Source organism: Hylobates moloch, unplaced genomic scaffold (genome assembly GCF_009828535.3).
Source record: "Hylobates moloch isolate HMO894 unplaced genomic scaffold, HMol_V3 SCAFFOLD_18, whole genome shotgun sequence".
In the NCBI taxonomy this organism is placed as follows: Eukaryota; Metazoa; Chordata; class Mammalia; order Primates; family Hylobatidae; genus Hylobates; species Hylobates moloch.
This window is the reverse complement of record NW_026652293.1, coordinates 34,437,668-34,456,128: the sequence shown is the minus strand read 5'-3', so window position 1 is coordinate 34,456,128 and position 18,461 is coordinate 34,437,668. Positions and strand designations below refer to the sequence as shown.

Genomic DNA, 18,461 nt, shown 5'->3' with positions numbered 1-18,461 from the left:
TGTTATATTTAGCATTTTTTGTGCTTTAAGAAATCTTTCCCTACCTTAAGGTCCTAGAGATATTTTCCTACATTTTCTTCTGAAAGGTTTTTGTGTATGATAGGATAGAAATTGAATTCCTTTTTTAATATGGATACTTATTATTCTAACCCCATTTATAAGTGGTCATTTTTCGCTAGCGATCTTCAAGGTCACTGTTAAAAGTTGGGTTTCTCAGCAAATAAACTCTGAGATTTCATGCCAGAGTATTAGGGAGTGCTCTCAGGAACAACCTCTATGTGGAAAACAGGAATGGGCAGATATTTCAGTTGAGCCGTGATGCAGTTGCAATGAAGGGCTCAGTCCAAAGTTTAAGAAGCTCTGGAGAGAAGATGGCCCTTCAGAGTCCTGTCTCAAGATAAGGAAGCCAGATATTTTATATATGCCCCCTTCAAGCAAGATGTTAGACTCAAACCTAACCATATTAATAATCAAACTAAATGTAAATGATCCTAGCAGCATAATTAAAAGGCAGTGATTTTAAGATTGTATAAAAAGGTGAGACCCAATTATATGCTACCTACAAAAAAATTTAAGTATAAAGAGATAAATAGGTTAAAAGAAAAAGCATAAAAAATGATAAACCAGGCTAACACCAGTTAAAAGTAAGCTGAAGTGGCTATACTAATATCATACTAAGTAGATTTCAGAGTGAAAAAATATCACAAGTTATAAATAGGGCCATTTCATAGTGATAAAGGAGTTTATTGATCAATAGGACATAATAATGTTAAATATATGTATGTACCTAATAAGAAAGCATCAAGATACACAAAGCAAAACTGATAGAATTACAAGGAAAAATAGACAAATCTACAATTATGGTTGGAGACTTTAATACCTCTTTCTCAATAATTGAAAGAAGTAGGAAGAAAATCAGCAAAGAGAAGTAATCTTGAACAACATCATCAGCCAATTTAACCTGAATGACATTTATAGAATATTCTAACCAAGACAAGCATAATACATATTTTTCTCAAGTATACATGGAATATTTACCAATATAGACCACATACTGGGCTTTATAACAAATCTTAATAAATTCACAGAGTTCAGTTTATAAAAAGTATTTTCTCTAATTATGATGGGATTGAATTATAAATTGGTAACAGAAAGACCTTCGGAAAATCCCCAAATATCTGGAAACTAAATAACATGCTTCTAAATAACCCACCCATCAAAGAAGAAATCAAGGGTGAAATTGGTAATTTGAACAGAATGAAAATGAAAATGTAACATATCAGAATTTTTGGGATGCTGCTAAAGCAGTACTTAGGGAAAAATTATAGCACAAATAACTACATTAGAAAAGAAAAATGTCATAAATCAATGACCTCTGCTTTCATTCTAAAAAATTAGAAAAACAAGAGCAAACTAAAACCAACGTAAAGAAAAGAAATAATAAGGATCAAAGTGGAAATTGATGATAAAGAAAACAAAAAAAATAGTGAAAACCAATTAAGTCAAAAGCCATTTCTCTGAGTTCAATAAAATTGATAAACGTAAGTCAGACTAATCAGGAAAAGAGAGAAGACACAAATTACTAATATTAGGAATCACAGGGTGGTGTCATGGCTTATGCCTACAACCCCAGCACTTTGGGAGGCCAGGGCAGGAGGATCACTTGAGCCCAGGAGTTTGACACCAGCCTGGGCACCATAGCAAGACTACATCACTACAAAAACAAAAATAACAATAAATTAGGCCAGGTGCAGTGGCTCAAGCCTGTAATCCCAGCATTTTGGGAGGCCAAGGCAGAAGGATCACTTGAGGTCAGGAGTTTGAGACCAGCCTGGCCAATATGGTGAAACCCTGTCCCTGCTAAAAAAAAAAATACAAAAAATTAGCTGGGTGTGGTGGTGCACACCCGTAATCCCAACTACTCCGGAGACTGAGGTGGGAGAATCGCTTGAACCCAGGAGGCGGAGGTTGCAGTAAGCCAAGATCACTCCATTGCACTCCAACCTGGACTATAGGGTAAGACCCTGTCTCAAAAAAAAATAAAATAAAATAAAATAAATAAAATAATAAATTAGCCAGGCATGGTGGTGTGTGGCTGTAATCCCAGCTGTTTAGGAGGCTGATGTGGGAGGATAGCTTGAGCCCAGGAGTTCAGAGTTACAGTGAGCTATAGTCATACCACTGCACTCCAGCCTAGATGACAGAGGGAGACTCTGTCACACACACACAAAAAAAAATAGAGGTGAGATTACTATATATTCCACAGTTATTAAAGGATGCTAAGGGAATATTATGTCAATAGATTCCACAACTTTGATAAAATAGACAAATTCCTTAAAAGACACAAATTACCAAAGCTCACACAAGAAGCAATAGATAACCATAATAACCCTACATATATTAAAATTTGAATTTGTAGTTAAAAATTAAAAATCTCCCCACAAAGAAAACTCCAGGCCCAGATGGCTAATTCTATTAAGTATATAATGAAGAAATCATACTAATTTTATGAAAATTCTTTCTAAAAGGAATTCTATGCAGCCATGATTACCCTGATAGCAAAGTCAAAGATGTCACAAGAAAACTATAGATCAATCTCTCTTCTAACCAAAGATTCAAAAATTCTAAATAAAATTTCAATATATCAAATGTATTCGTATATTAAAAGGGTAGTAAACAACAATCAAATAAAGTTTATTCCAGGGATAAACATTCAAAAAATCAATCTAATTCACCATATTAACAAACTTGAAAAGAAAAACTATATGATCATCTTTATACATACGGAAAAGCGTTTAACAAAATCCAACGTCCATTCCGAATAAGAACCACCCAACAAAGTAGGAATGTAATGGAACTTCCTCAATCTGATTAATTGTGTCTACAAAAAGCCTTCATCTGACACCATACCTAATAGTAAAAGACTAAATGCTTTTCCTCTAAGATCAAGAACAATATAGGAATGCATGCTTTCATCGTCTTTACTCATCACTGTACTGGAGGTTGTAACCAGTGCAATCATACAAAAAAGAGAAATAAAGGCAACCAGGTTAGAAAGAAAGAAGTAAAACTGTTTTTACTTACAGACCATATGATCATCTTGTATTCCTTATGCCAAGGACACTTCAGGACACTAGACTAGGTTGTCTCAACCAAGCATTACTGACATTTTGGGCCAGATAATTCTCTGCTGGGGACTGATGTGCACTGGGAGGGTGGTGGCTGCCTGTACATTGAAGGATATTTAGCAACATTTCTGGCATCTTCCCAGAGATACCGGTAGCACTTCCCCACCCTCACCTCAATTCCTGACAGCTGCAACAGCCACAAATATCTCCAATCATTGCCAAATGTTCCCTAATGGGAAAATTCTCCCCTCCCTGCCCACATTGAGAACTAGAGTCAAAGTTAAGGTGAATTAAAGGAATTCAAGAATGAAGGAAGTTACAAGATGGCTGTAGTAGTAAAAGTAAAAAATAAGAAAGGTCTGAACTACATTAGCAATAGCAGGCTTGGGCTGGAAGGGATGGGACAATCAAATTTAAGTATCATTTGGATGATAGGGTAGAATAGAGGAGCTCAAGTTTTGGTTTGCATAATGAGGTAGATGATGGTGTCACCAAAGAGATGATCATAGTACATGTAACAGAAAACATGGAATACATGTTCTGAAAAAGCCTATCATAGTGGTTGAACATTCTGATTCCAAGGTATCTCCAGACTGATAGAGAGTACAAGGATGGTTACCGGGTAGGGGGGTGGTGGGGATGGTTAATGGGTACAAAGAAATAGAATGAATGAATAACATCTAGTATTTTATAGCACAACAGAGTGACCATAGTCAATAATAATTTAATTGTACACTTTAAAAGAACTAAAAGAGTATAATTGGACTGTTTGTAACACAAAGGATAAATGCTTGAAGGGATGGATACCCCATAATCTATGATGGGATTATTACTCATTGCACGCCTGTATCAAAACATCACATGTACCCCATAAATATATATAACTTCTATGTGCTCATAAAAATTAAAAATAAAAAAAAGTATCTCCAGATAAAAGAAAAAGGAGGACTTCATTAACTGTGCTCTGATTTGATTCTTGGTAAACATGAAATTAAGTAGTCTTTCTAATCCCCAAATCCTGAGAGTCACCACGTGAATTGAAATGTAGAAGACTATATACAAGGGGTTAGGTTTCTGTAAGTATGATAGAGCAGCAGAGTGGCCAAGGGGGGAAAGGAGAGGCACGTGAGTTAAGCACAAAGTTGTAAAGAGAATTTTTCCATAGTTCCTCAGAAATATATACCTCTCATCTATCTACCTGCAAAAGTAGATAAAGATCATAGTATAGCCAGCTGGAATGTACCATTCCAACTTAGGTTAGCAGCTAAATCTGTGCTTATTTTTTCACTTACAAAGCACAATTTTAAAAAAAAGCTTTATTGGAATATAATTCACATATCATATAATTCACACATGCCAAGTATATAATCCAGTAGTTTGTTCACAGAGTTGTGCAACCATCACCACAATCAATTTTAGAACAGTTTCATCATCCCCCAAAAAACTCTATCATCATTAGGAAGTCAAAATTCTACTATGATTCTTTATATTCATCCTTTATATTCATTCTTCCCTATTTTTCCCTCCCTCCTCACCTATTTTTCCACCTGCATCCCCTAGCCCAGGCAATTATTTATCTACTTTCTGTCTCTAATATATTAGGCACAGTATTCATTAACAGGCTAATATTTGGTCTTGTTTTATGACTTAATACACTTCAATTTTTGGAAATTGTTATGTCCAGTGGTAAATAAGAGTGAAATAATTTACCTTGGGATGAAAAGCAAAACACATTCCAGGAGCCTGTCGAGATATCAAAGCGTCATCTTTCTTTTCCTTTTCCCCTCCTTTTTTGTTACTGGCAGCTGTAGTTCTCTTTAATCGCATCAAATCTGTATTTAAAGAAAAACACATATAACTTGTTATTTACCACATGAAAGAGTACTGCAAATATCATGTGTGTTTCTCCTGCAAATAATATTAGTTCTGCCAACTTTTGCATGTAATTAGGCTAAAATTAGCACACACCAGAACTAGCTGCTTAGAAAAACCGTGACCAAGCCCAATTTTTTTCTTATTGGCCAAACCAAAATTTGTCACCTTTCACACATGGTTAACTAGAAAATTTTAATTCAGCACGTAACAAGAGAAAGATAACTTGATTTTTCTTTTACCATAACAGTCTAGTCCTTTTCGTATAACCCATTTGGAGATTCTTCCATCTGCTGATATAGAAACTAGTATTTCTCTTTTGTCATCTCCTGTTGTTCCTCGATCTTGTTCTATCCACTGTAGTTGCCATACAGGTCCCAAATGTTTTTGAGGTGATTCACTAACACAGTAAAAAAAAAAATACCAAACATATAATCATTATAATAATTTCTTAAAGGCCTTGGAGTATAAGTGATAAGATCAGCTTTCTAGAAGATCATGACCTATTTATATAATCCTTTTATTGTTCAAAAATAGACTTTTATTTTAAATATTTTAAAAAATAGGAAAGACAACCCCTTTTCTATTTAATAGTCACTGTTATTTTTTCTACTTCTTACAAAAGAAAAATTGTACTGGTCTTTAACTATATTAGCTATCATAACAGGAATACAAAAGCAAAAATGTTCTTTCTTTTCAGAATCTACTTTTCTTACTCTATTCATTAATTCTTTCTTAGTTTAGTTGTATAAATTCTGACTTTTACTTTATTTTAGACACATGGAATAGAAGTATTTTCATCTTTATGATGTTCTTATGAATTAAGTTGTTAATCATTTAAATCTTATCCAGGTAAACAATTCCTCTTTCTATATTTCAGTCTTCCTCCTATGCTTCAAGATTGCCCATTGGTTTGACTCTCTCTATGGATTACAGTTAAAATTTTTCTGAAAAATTAAACTCACTTCTCAGATTACTGACTCTTTTCCTATCAGATTAATGTGATGTTCTTTTCATGGTACTGACTACCTTGATTTTTAATACAAACCCTCCAATGCAATCAATTCTGAACATTTTTAAAATCATACATATCTTTGATTTTTTGGTGAAAATTATGGACCCTCTTCCCAGAAACAAGCACAAAGGCCTATGCTTACAAAACTGCAAATAATTTGAAAGTTAAGTTTAGAAACCTCTGCTTTAATGGTTATTTCTAGTTCTAGCTAAGTTTATTCAAACACTTTTACAAACATCCCCCATTGGTATCTTGTCTATTACAAAAATCTAGCCTTTTTAATATCTTTCACCTCTAACTTTTTGGCTTTCCTCGTATAACTCATTTATTCATCAATTACTCATCAAACACTTACTGGACTCCTGTTACAGGTCCAGTATTATATGACATGCTGATGATAGAAAGTATGTAAGATTCAATCCTTGCTCTCAAGGAACTTATACCCTCCTTAGTTAGATAGATAGATAGATAGATAGATAGATAGATAGATAGATAGATAGATGATAGATAGATAGATAAGATAGATTTACATATATACACATAAATAATTTTATATATAATGTGATAAGCGCTATGATAAAGGTATGTATGGGTTGCACAAAAGAAAGAAATGGGAAGATTTCCTGGAAGAAGTGAAACCAAAGCAATAGTTTAAGAATAAGCATAAACTGTCAAGCCAGAGGAAGTTCGTTAGTGAGATGGGCAGAGAAGAAGTTGAAGGAGCTATTAGGACAGACCATTCCAGCTGGAGAGACAATATGAGGGATTATTAAATGTTTCAAAAATAATGGTATCACTCACAGTAACAACATAAATATTTACTCAAAACTAAATAACATTAGAGTAAATCCTTCTGAAAAAGCATGTATTATACATTTATCTAATTCTCAGATTCTTACCTACTATCCAGAACTGGAACATTACTGTTGCTCTGTACATTGTAAATTGCAATTGTGCCATTGTAGTAGCCAACTGCTAAAAGGTTAGGTGCTCCAATTGAAAAATCCACAGCAGTAACTCCATATGGACTCTGATAAATACGTTCTGGCCACTAAATTTAAAAAAATTACATTTTCAATTTGTTTTTGTAGACCACAGTAAGGCAGAATATAATGGTGGCTGAGATTTAGTTTGGTGGCAGTGGGTATGTGAGCAGAGTTAGCCCACATTCAGTTACTTCTGTCTTCCTAATTTCCAGTATAGAAAATAATAAAACCTCACTTGGTCATTTCCTTTGATACAAGTATGAATCCTCAGCACTCAATGGCTTTAAGAAATAGAGTGTTGGGCATGGGGGCTCACTCCTGGAATCCTAGCTACTAGGGAGGCTGAGGTGGGAGGATCACTTGAGACCAGCAGTTTGGGACCAACCTGGGCAACATAACAAGACCCCCATCTCAAGAAAGAAAAGAAAGGAAGAGAGAAAGAAAGAAAAAGAAAGAAAGAAAGAAAGAAAGAAAGAAAGAAAGAAAGAAAGAAAGAGAGAGAAAAGAAAGAGAAAGAAAGAAAGGAGGGAGGGAGGGAGGGGGGAGGGAGGGAAGGAAGGAAGAAGGAAGAAGGCAGGAAGGAAGGAAGGAAGGAAGGAAGGAAGGAGGGAAGGGAGGGAGGAAAGTAGGAAGGGAAGTAAAGCACAGCCTTCTACAATAAATATATTTTGGTAATCTTTCAGCAGGATTAGTATTACCATCACATGTCTACCTTCTTATGGGAACAAAAAACTAATCATCTAGCACATATTCCTGTCTTCTAGTATTTGTTTCAGATGCTTGGGTTATCTAAAGAATGAACAGAAAAAGTTCCAAAACTCCCCAAGTTACTCTGTTCTACAACCCCATGAAGAGTTTGTTTTGTTTGAATGTCTAATTTAAATCCTTTCCTGTTTTTAACCACCTACATAAAAAAAAAAGACAGACTACTGATGATGAATCCAATGTCAATCCCTCCACATTTAAAATTGCTTCTTTTCTTTTATGCTATATAAACCCAGATCTATATGACATATCACTGTTTATTCAAACACTGTTACAGATATTACAGACTAGAGCTATTTATAAAAATTTTAGTCATTTTATATGCTCTTCTGGCCCTTCTCTAAGTTTTCCACTTTGCATTTCAGTTGTGAATTTAAACTAAATGTAAAACTTTAAAGTGACAGATTGACTAGGGCTCTTTAGCAAAATTACTACTATGATTCTTTATATTCATTCTCTTTCAGAAATGTATGACAGTAAGAAGGTTATATAAATCTATTTTATATCTGTTAAGAATAACAGTCAGGTGATAAGGAGGTGTTCATATATTAAGAAACAACCAGGTATTTAAAAAACATAATTTTCAGCTGGGTGCCAGTGGCTCATGCCTGTAATCCCAGCACTTTGGGAGGCTGAGGCGGGTGGATCACGAGGTCGAGATCAAGACCACCCTGGCTAACACTGTGAAACCCCGTCTCTATTAAAAATACAAAAATTAGCTGGGTGGGGTGGTGCGCACCTGTAGTCCCAGCTACTCGGGAGGCTGTGGCAGGAGAATCGCTTGAACCCGGGAGGCAGAATTTGCAGTGAGTCGAGATTGCACCACTGCACTCCAGCCTGGGCGACAATGCAAGACTCTGTCTCAAAAAAAAAAAAACCATAATTTTCAAAGGATTTTCATTTAAGATTAATTTTTTCTTTATAATTAGCTGTGAAAATCAATAATGGTTCAACTCTTCATCATCATATATAACAGCAAATAGTACACGTTCAATAAATATTTACTGAATGAATTAATAAATGAATTATCTTGCCGGGCGCGGTGGCTCACGCTTGTAATCCCAGCACTTTGGGAGGCCGAGGCGGGCGGATCACGAGGTCAGGAGATCGAGACCACGGTGAAAACCCGTCTCTATTAAAAATACAAAAAAATTAGCTGGGCGTGGTGGCGGGCGCCTGTAGTCCCAGCTACTCGGAGAGGCTGAGGCAGGAGAATGGCGTGAACCCGGGAGGCGGAGCTTGCAGTGAGCCGAGATTGCGCCACTGCACTCCAGCCTGGGCGACAGAGCCAGACTCCGTCTCAAAAAAAAAAAAAAAACAAAATAAATAAATAAATAAATAAATAAATAAATAAATAAATAAATTATCTTTACCCTATGTCAACAAGAACAAATTTTAATTGCTATGAAGTTAAACCAAAGAAAATAGTCTCGATTGATAAAATTTTCTAGACTTTATTTATTACATGTAATTATATACTTTACAAGAATTTTGTCAACAGCCAGATAAAAATGCTTATTATTCTTGTTTGGGTTACCATGGGATTCTTTATTGACCAGCAGCAAGCCAATCCTCTTTTTTGCTCTTTAAATCCAAAGTGCCCATAGCCAACAGCCAAAAGATCCTGAAAACCAGAAAAATACATTTAAAAATAAGAGAAGATAGCATTAAAATATTGGTAAATGTATAAAGATATATATTAATGAGCTGTGTTAAAAATAGTAGTAAGACATTTCAACTGAGAGGAAAAAATGCCAGTACACCATCTGTTTTTACTCTATACCTCCATATTCCTAAGCAAAAAAATTAATCAGTATAATGCTTCTCATTTGCAGACAGAAAGATAAGCACCTAAAAATAACCAATTGCTAACAAGTTCTTTTACATATTGAGGTCGTCTTCTGAGATTGTATTAATAGGTTATAATATATTTTGAGTTTTTGAGGATGACAATTATTTCAAATGTAAAATAAAGGACACTTAAGTTAAAGGTAGCTGCCATAGATTGAATTGTGTCCCCTTAAAATTCATATGTTGAAGGCCTAACCTCCAATATGATTGTATGTGGAGATAGGGGTTTTAGGAGGAATCTCAGGTTAAATGAGATTATAAGGATGGGGTCCTAATGTGACAGGACTGGTGACTTTATAAAAAGAGAAAAACACACCAGAGGTCTCTCTCTGCCATGTGAGGACACAGTGAAAAGGCAGCCACTGCAAACCAGGAAGAGAGCTCTCACCAGAAACTGAATCAGCAGCCCTTGGATCTTAGACTTTCCAGCCTCCAGATTTATGAGAAAATAAATTGCTGTTCTTTAAGACACCCAGTCTATAATATTTTGTTATGGCAGCATGAGCTACCTAATACAGGAGGTCATTTCAAGAAATGCATATGTAAATACAAATAGGCAAAAGCTTAATAACTGAACAAATCCAGCCTCTGCTGTGTAACCAGAATACCTTTAATTTTAGAATATTGTATTTTCTTATCACCACCTTACTTTCAGGCCAATGTAATCTCTCCACAATTCCCTCTGTCTTAAAAACAGTCTTCACTACTATACCCTTTCACCCTGACATTGACAAATCCCTATTTATCTCTTCTAGACTCTGCAGAGGCATTACTTTCTCTAAGAAACATTCAAGAGCTTCCTGTATGTGTCCCCACAGCACCATTTATTTTCCTCATCATAGCACATTCAAAATTATTATATAGGCAGGGTCTATGTATAACTTCATTACTACTGTATCTCTAGCACCTTAACAGTGTGCCAGGCACAGAGTTAATGTTCAATAAATATTTATACAATGAATTAATAAACATTATAGACTCCATCTGTAATATGTTTGTATTTAGGCTCATTCAAAATTATTTAATTTAATCTCCATAGCAAAGCATTAATTTTTAAAATGCTAGTATATTGCTTCTAAAAATGTTTCATATATCTTTATTACAGATTTATTAAATCGTATTTACAGGACAGGAATGGTAGCTCACACCTGTAATCCCAGCACTTTGGGAGGCCAAGGCGGGAGGATCACTAGAAACCAGGAGTTCAAGACCAGCCTTAGCAACAAAACAAGACCCCCATCTCTCCAAAACCTTAATTAATTAAAATTAATTCCACTAATCGACAAGACAGTCCCAAATATAGTTTTATAAAGATAAATTCATAATAAAAGTACTTTACTTTGTTACAAAATAATACACATAATTAAAATAATGCATTATTTAGGTTTCAATGGAAATGATTATAGACTTTCTGTTTTTTAATAACTATGACAACTGTCATGTTTGCACATAGCACCTGATAAGGTGTGGCAATAAAATAATAAGGCTAATTCTTAAACATACAAAATATAATATAATTTAAATAAATTGGTTTTGACTGCTTCAACGATATAAATATTTATATCAAAGATACTGCCATTACCTGAAAAATTGTTGGAATTGTTAACTGGGAAATATCTTCAGAACCAGTTTATACACACCAGAAGAAAATTAGTCTAATTACTCTATAATTATCTTTTTTACAATCAAACATATAATTCTCCACCTTGAAAATTCATCTTATTTGCCTCAAGATGACTTTTGTCAGTGCAGCAGTTAAGAGCAAGAACTATGGAGCCAGATGTTTGCATCTGAATTCTGGCTGTTTCACCTACTAGTTGTGTGACTTTGGGCAAATTATTTATGCTTTTTGTGCTTCAGTTTCCTTTCAACATAATGAGAAAAATAATAGTATCTAATTCATAGGGTTGTTGTGTTAGTACAGTTAAAACACAATAGTGCTTGCTACATACTAAGTGCTGTTTAAGCACTTGCTAATATCGGTGGTAACAGTATTTTAAGGAATCTCAAGATTATTTTGCACACTTGTAGGGTCACTAGATTAAGTATACACTTCCAAATATGACTACTTTGAGGCTAACATAAATTTGGGCACATGAGTTTTGGTATACATTAAATAAATCTACCAATCTTATAGTTTACTTATCCATATCTAACATGAATTCAGAGAATGCCATGTCCCAAGTAGATCCCCTAAAATAAAAATGGTAATGTTTTACATATTAAATGTTTACTATATTAAAGGACAAAAACATTATTTTGTAACTATTTGCATTTCCCCCTTTTTAAACTGGAACTTATTTTAGGGGCATTCTAAAACTCAAAGTTATGGTCAATTTAAATTCCTTGTCCCATATCTAAGGAAAACAATTCTTCATTATTCGAACTTGATAATTTCCCTTCAATGCTAGAAACAGAATTGTTCAAATGTTTGATAACTTACTGGATTTGCTTTATTCCAGGCAAGGCTGCTCACATTGAGGCCTTTGGTTAAGTCACAGGAAAAAGACCAAAGTCGTTCCATGTTGGCAGGTATTGTTGATTCTTCTGCATGTATTTCTTCTTCCTCCTCCTTCTTAGATTCTTCCTCTACCTCTTCATGTTTTGCACTTTCTAAAACATCTTCAGGCTCTTCAGGTTCAGGTTCTAAAGTTTAATCAAATAAAAAGATCATTGTCCTCTACATCTATAGGGACCTGCCAAAGGCTCCAAACAGCATATCTACCCACCACTGACACTTCAAGCACCATCAGATCTGCTGGATCATATGGTGCAAGTGGCAGGGCACCATGAAGGGCGGCCTGGACCTGTGGCAGAGTCTTCCGCTGTTCTGGGTTCCAACTCAAAGCCAGCAGCTTTTCTGTTTACTCGGTAAATGGGCCAGTGCAGCACATCCAAATGATAAATATGTTGTCTCTAAAATGTAAAGAGACTCACTAGGCATTGTGCTTCTTTTTGGTTGTAAAAGGTGCCAGGTACAACAACTTATCCTTCACCTTAGAAGATACAGCTTAACATATCCCACACCACACACACAGGACACCCAGAAACTTCATTGAGGTAGAAGTCCCCTGAAATTTTGTCAGATTTACTTCCCACCCTCTGACAGGAAAATTTCTTACTGAATCCTGCTTCCTGTTTACTAAGTTCAAACAGCATATCATCCATTTAATGTGCTAGTGTGTTACCTTGTTGAAGGGAAAGAGCCCTGCAGACTAAATTACGATACAGGGCTAAAGAATTTATATACCCCTGAAGTAGGACAGTGAAGGTATATTGCTGGCCTGACCAGCTAAAAGTAAATGGCTTCTGGTTGTTTTTTACCAATAGACATTGCAGAAAAAAAAAAAAAGCATTTGCCTTGTCAATAGCTATGCACCAGGTACAAGGGAGACGTCTTAATTTCCTTAATGAATGTCTTATGGAACAATAGTTGCAATTGGAGTCACCACCTGGTTAAGTTTATAATAATAATCCACTGTCATTCTCCAAGATCCATCTGTTTTTAAATTTATTTATTTTTATTTTTTAGAGATGGGGGGGCGGGGGTCTTACTATATTTCCCAGGCTGGTCTTGAACTCCTGGCTTCAAGCAATCCTCATGTCTCAGCCTCCCAAACTGCTGTGATTACAGACATGAGCCACTGCACTTGGCCAAGATCCATCTGTTTTCTACACATGCCACGTACGTGAGTTGAATGAGAAATGTGGTGGTTATCAACATCCCTGCATATTTCAAGTCCTTGACAGTGGCAGTAATCTCTGAAGTCCCTCCAAGAATGTGCTACGGCTTCTGGTTTACTATCATTATCAATTCAAAGTCCACAGTTTTACATTTTAAATTTTAGGGTTCACTCGTGGTATTGTATATTCTATAAGCTTTGACAAACGTGTATAATGACACGTATCTGCCATTGTAGTACCATACGGAATAGTTTCACTGCCCTAAAAATCTTCTGTGTTCTTCCTGTTCATCCCTCTCTGGTCTCTTGTCCCTGGAAACTACTGATCATTTTACTGTCTCCATATTTTGCCTTTTCCCAAAATGTCATATGGTTGGAATCACACAGCCTTTCGAATTGGCTTTATTTGCAGAGTAACATGCATTCAAATTTCCTCCAGGTCTGCTGCTGGCTTGATAACTTAGTGATGAATAATATTCCATTGTCTTGATGTATCATAGTTCATTTATCCATTCACCTACTGAAGGGCATCTTGGTTGCTTCTAAGTTGGGGCAATTATGAGTAAAACTGCTATAAATACCCATGTGCAGGTTTGGTGTGGACACAGTTTTCAGCTCATTTAGTTAATCAACAGGAGTGATTACTAAATCATATGGTAAGAGTATGTTTAGCTTTTTTTGTTTGTTTTGTTTTGTTTTTGAAGACAGAGTCTCACTCTGTTGTCCTGGTTGGAGTGCAGCGGCACCATCGTGACTCACTGCAACCCCTACCTCCTGGGTTCAAGCAATTCTCATGCCTCAGCCCAATAAGTAGCTGGGACTACAGGCACCTGCCACCATACCCAGCTAATTTTTTGTATTTTTAGTAGAGCCAGGGTTTCACTATGTTGGCCAGGCTGGTCTCGAACTCCTGTCCTCAAGTGGCCTGCCCACCTCAGCCTCCCAAAGTGCTGGGATTACAGGCATGAGCTACCATGCCCAGACAAGAGTATGTTTAGCTTTGTAAGAAAGTGCCAAACAGTCTTCCAAAGTGGATATACCATTGTGCACTCCCATCAGCATGAATGAGACTTCTTGTTGCTCCACATCTCCACCAGCTTTGAGTGCTGTCAGTGTTTTGGATTTGCCCATTTTAATTAAGTGTGTAGTGACACCTCATTGTTGTTTTAATTTGCAATTCCCTAATGAAATCTGATATTGAAAGATCAGGTGTAGTGGCTCACACCTGTAATCCCAGCACTTTGGGAGGCCAAGGTGGGAGGGTAGCTTGAGTTCAGGAGTTTAAGACCAGCCTGGGCAACAAAGCGAGACCTCATCTCTACAGAACATTTTTAAAAATTAGCTGGGTGTGGTGGTGCATGCCTGTGGTCTTAGCTACCCGGGAGGCTGAGGCAGGAGGATCGATCGCTTGAGCCAGGGAAGCTGAGGCTACAATGAGCCGTGATTGTGCCACTGTACTCCAGCCTGGGTGACAAAGCAAGACTCTGTCTCAAAAAAAAAAAGGCGGGGGGCAGGGGGAGGAGGAGGAGGATGAAGAAGAACAAGAACAAGAAGAGAAAACAATAATATCATGTTGAGTATCTTTTTGTATGCTACTTTGGCATGTGTGTATTTTCTTCAGTGAGGTATCTCTTCAGGTCTTTTACCCATTTTTAATCATGTTGTTTATTTTCTTACTGTTGGGTTTTAAGAGTTCTTTGTGTATTTTGGATAATAGTAATTTATCAGAAATGTCTTTTGAAAATATTATCTTCAGTGTGTGACTTGTCTTCTTATTCTCTTGACAGTGTCTTTTGCAGAGCAGAAGTTTTTAATTTTAATGAGGCCCAGCTTATCAATTATGTCTCTCAAAGGATCATGCATTTGGTGTTGTATTTTAAAAGTCACTGTAAGACCCAAGGTCATCTAGTGTTTCTCCCATGTTATCTTCTAGGAGTTTTATAGTTTTGCATTTTACATTCAGGTCTATGATCCATTTAATTTTTGTGATAGGTATAAAGTCTATGTCTAGGTTCGTATTTAGTACCATTTGTTGAAAGACTATCTTTTTTCTATTGTATTGCCTTTCTTCTTTTGTCAAAGATCAGCTGACTGTATTTTGGCAGATCTATTACTAGGTTCTCTATTCTGTTCTATTCTATATTTGTGTTTATTCTCTTGCCAATAGCATGCTGTCTTGACCATGATAGCTTTATACTAAGTCTTGAAATATTAAATACCTATATTAGACAAGAAAAAAATGTGAAATCAGCGATCCAGTTTTCCATTTTAAGAAACTAGAAAAGGAGCCAGGAACAGTGGCTCATGCCCATAATCCCAGAGTGGGAACAACTCTTATTTAAAATGGTGCGGAAACAACTGGAGATTCAAAAAAAAAAAAAAACAAATCTTTAAACCTTACCTTAGTCCATTCATAAAAAAAATTAATTCAAAATAGATAACATGATAGATATGTTAATGTGCTTCACTGTAATGATCTTTTTACTATATATATTTATCTTAAAACATCATGTTATATACCTTAAATATACACAATAAATTTATTAAAAATAAAAATAGGCCAGGTGCAGTGGCTCACGCCTGTAATCCCAGCACTTTGGGAGGATGAGGCGGGTGGATGATTTGAGGTCAGGAGTTCAAGACCAGCCTGACCAACATGGTGAAACCTCATATCTACTAAAAATACAAAAATTAGCCAGGTGGTAGTGGCGTGCACCTGTAATCCCAGCTACTAGGGAGGCTGAGGTGGGAGAATCCCTTGAGCCCGGGAGGTGGAGGTTGTGGTGAGCTGAGATAGGGTCATCGCACTCCAGTCTGGGCCAGAGAGTGAGACTCTGTCTCAAAACATGAATAAATAAATAAATAAATAAATAAATAAATAAATAAATAAATAATCCAATATAGATAGTAGACCTAAACATAAAAGCTAAAACTATGCAGCTTCTATAAGAAAACTGAGAAGTACAAATTTGCAAACTTGGGGCAGGCAAAGATTTGTTAGAGAGCTCATGGAAAGAATTAATTACAAAAGAAAAAATTGACAGATTAGATTTCACAAAAATAAAAAACTTCTGCTCATCAAAAAAATTTTAAGAAAATAAATTGGCAAGCCATAGACTTAAATATTTGCAAAATATGTAACTGACAAAGGGTTTGTATCCAGAGTATATAAAAATAAGCTCTTACACCTTGATTTTTTAAAAGACAATTCAGGCTGGGCACGGTGGCTCATGCCCTGTAATCCCAGCACTTTGGGAGGCCGAGGAGGGTGGATCACTTGAGGTCAGGAGTTCGAGACCAGCCTGACCAACATGGTGAAACCCGATCTCTACTAAACTATAAAAATTGGCCGGGTGTGGTGGTGGGCGCCTGTAATCCCAGCTATTTGGGAGGCTGAGATAGGAATCACTGGAACCCAGGAGATGGAGGTTGCAGTGAGCCAAGATTGTGCCTTTGCATTCCAGCCTGGGTGACAGAGCGAAACTCCATCTCAAAAAAAAAAAAAAAAAGAAAAAGAAAAAAAGAAAAAAAAGGCAACTCAATTTTAAAACTGGTAAGAGACTTGACCAAACTGTAAACAGAAGATATTCAAGTGACCAAAATAAACCACATAAACAAGAACTCAGTTTTTAGAACAACACTAAAAGGATTGTCAACATCAGGTGTTATAAAGAATGTGGAGCAACTGAGACTCTTATACATTGTTGTGGGAATGTATTTCACTGTTTCTTAAAAAGTTTGGAAAAGTATTTCACTGTTTCTTAAAAAGTTAAACATCTACCTAATAATCCAATAATCCCATTTGCAGGTATTTTCACAAGAAAAATTAAAACATCCATTTACCAAAAGGCTCACACAAAAATGTTTGTACCAGCTTTACTCTTAATATCCCCAGACTGAAAATATGCAAGTGTCCCTCAATGTGTGAATGGATAAACAAATCATTATGGTATATTCATATACTAGAGCATTACTGGGAAAAAAATGAACTACTTATACACGCATCAACCTACGAAATCTCAAAAACATTAATATTGAATGCAAGAAGTCAGACTCAAAAGAATACTTACTTTATGAACCCACTTATATTATATGACATACCAGAATAGGGAAAGTTAATCTATATTGACAGAAATCAGAGCAATGCCTGTGTGTGTGTGTGGTGGGGGTTGGGGGGTGGGGTTAAGGTTTACTTGGAAAACAGCACAAGGTAACTCTTAGGGTTAATAGATACGTCCTCTGTCTTGATTAGGGTATTGGTAACTCTGGTTTATACATTTTCAAAATGTATTTTTATATACAATTTAATATATATATTTCATCGTATATAAATGTTACCTCAATAAAACATTTGCTATGGTATTTTTATTTCTTAGATGTGTCGAAAGAAGTAATGTGCCAACAGTAACATTTACATTGTTACATTTACATTTTGTTTTGTAAACGTCAATATATACAGTACTATGTGAATTGCAACCTTACAACTCTTTAAATATAGGATGAAAAATCTATATATATGTGATAAAAATCTTTAAATATCAACCTAATATGAGAGAAGGAACACAGTTTTTCAATATTCTTCTAGATGCATGCAGGCAAAAAGATTTACAACCATTTGTCACACATACTATTCTGTAACCTTTTTCTTTTTAAATGTAACCATATAGATTAATTTTGACTTGAAGAATCAAGATAAATTTCATAAAGGAAGTTTCCTTAATCTATATTTGAAAGCTGGGAATACAATAAGCAAACATGGGGTTGGGATAAGGGTAGACTGTCAAGCAAATTCCAACTAAAAGTACTAAGGCAGGAAAACGTAGGTTCTATTTGAGGATTACCAGATAAGTCTAAATATAGCTAACTTTTAGAGTCTCCAAAGCAATATGATAATACAAAGTAATCTGTGGCCATATTGTAGGTATCTTTTGAATGATACACTTTGAGCTTTGTAATTTATTCTAGGCAATGGGAAGGCATTGAAGGTTTTTTGAGTGGTTTAGGATACATCAGCAAAGTGGGCTGATAAAGTAGAAAGAGAACTGGAACTTGAGATCAAAAGACCTTGGTTGAATGCCTAGCTTTTCCATTTACTATTAACCTCACAAAGTTTCTGTAGCCTTCATTTTCTTCATTCACGTATTTTTTAATACATGATTAA

The 18,461-nt window shown here is 35.7% G+C and overlaps 1 protein-coding gene across 1 annotated transcript in view; it reads right to left on the bottom strand.

The window, feature by feature from the left end:
- Window positions 1-18,461, bottom strand: part of DNAI4 (dynein axonemal intermediate chain 4) — a 108,699-nt gene that overhangs the window by 11,361 nt on the left and 78,877 nt on the right. Inside the window, 5 exon segments of the mRNA XM_032137515.2 lie at window positions 4,839-4,960; window positions 5,243-5,400; window positions 6,915-7,066; window positions 9,304-9,390; window positions 12,061-12,263. Of these exon segments, the coding sequence (XP_031993406.1) occupies window positions 4,839-4,960; window positions 5,243-5,400; window positions 6,915-7,066; window positions 9,304-9,390; window positions 12,061-12,263 (722 nt within the window).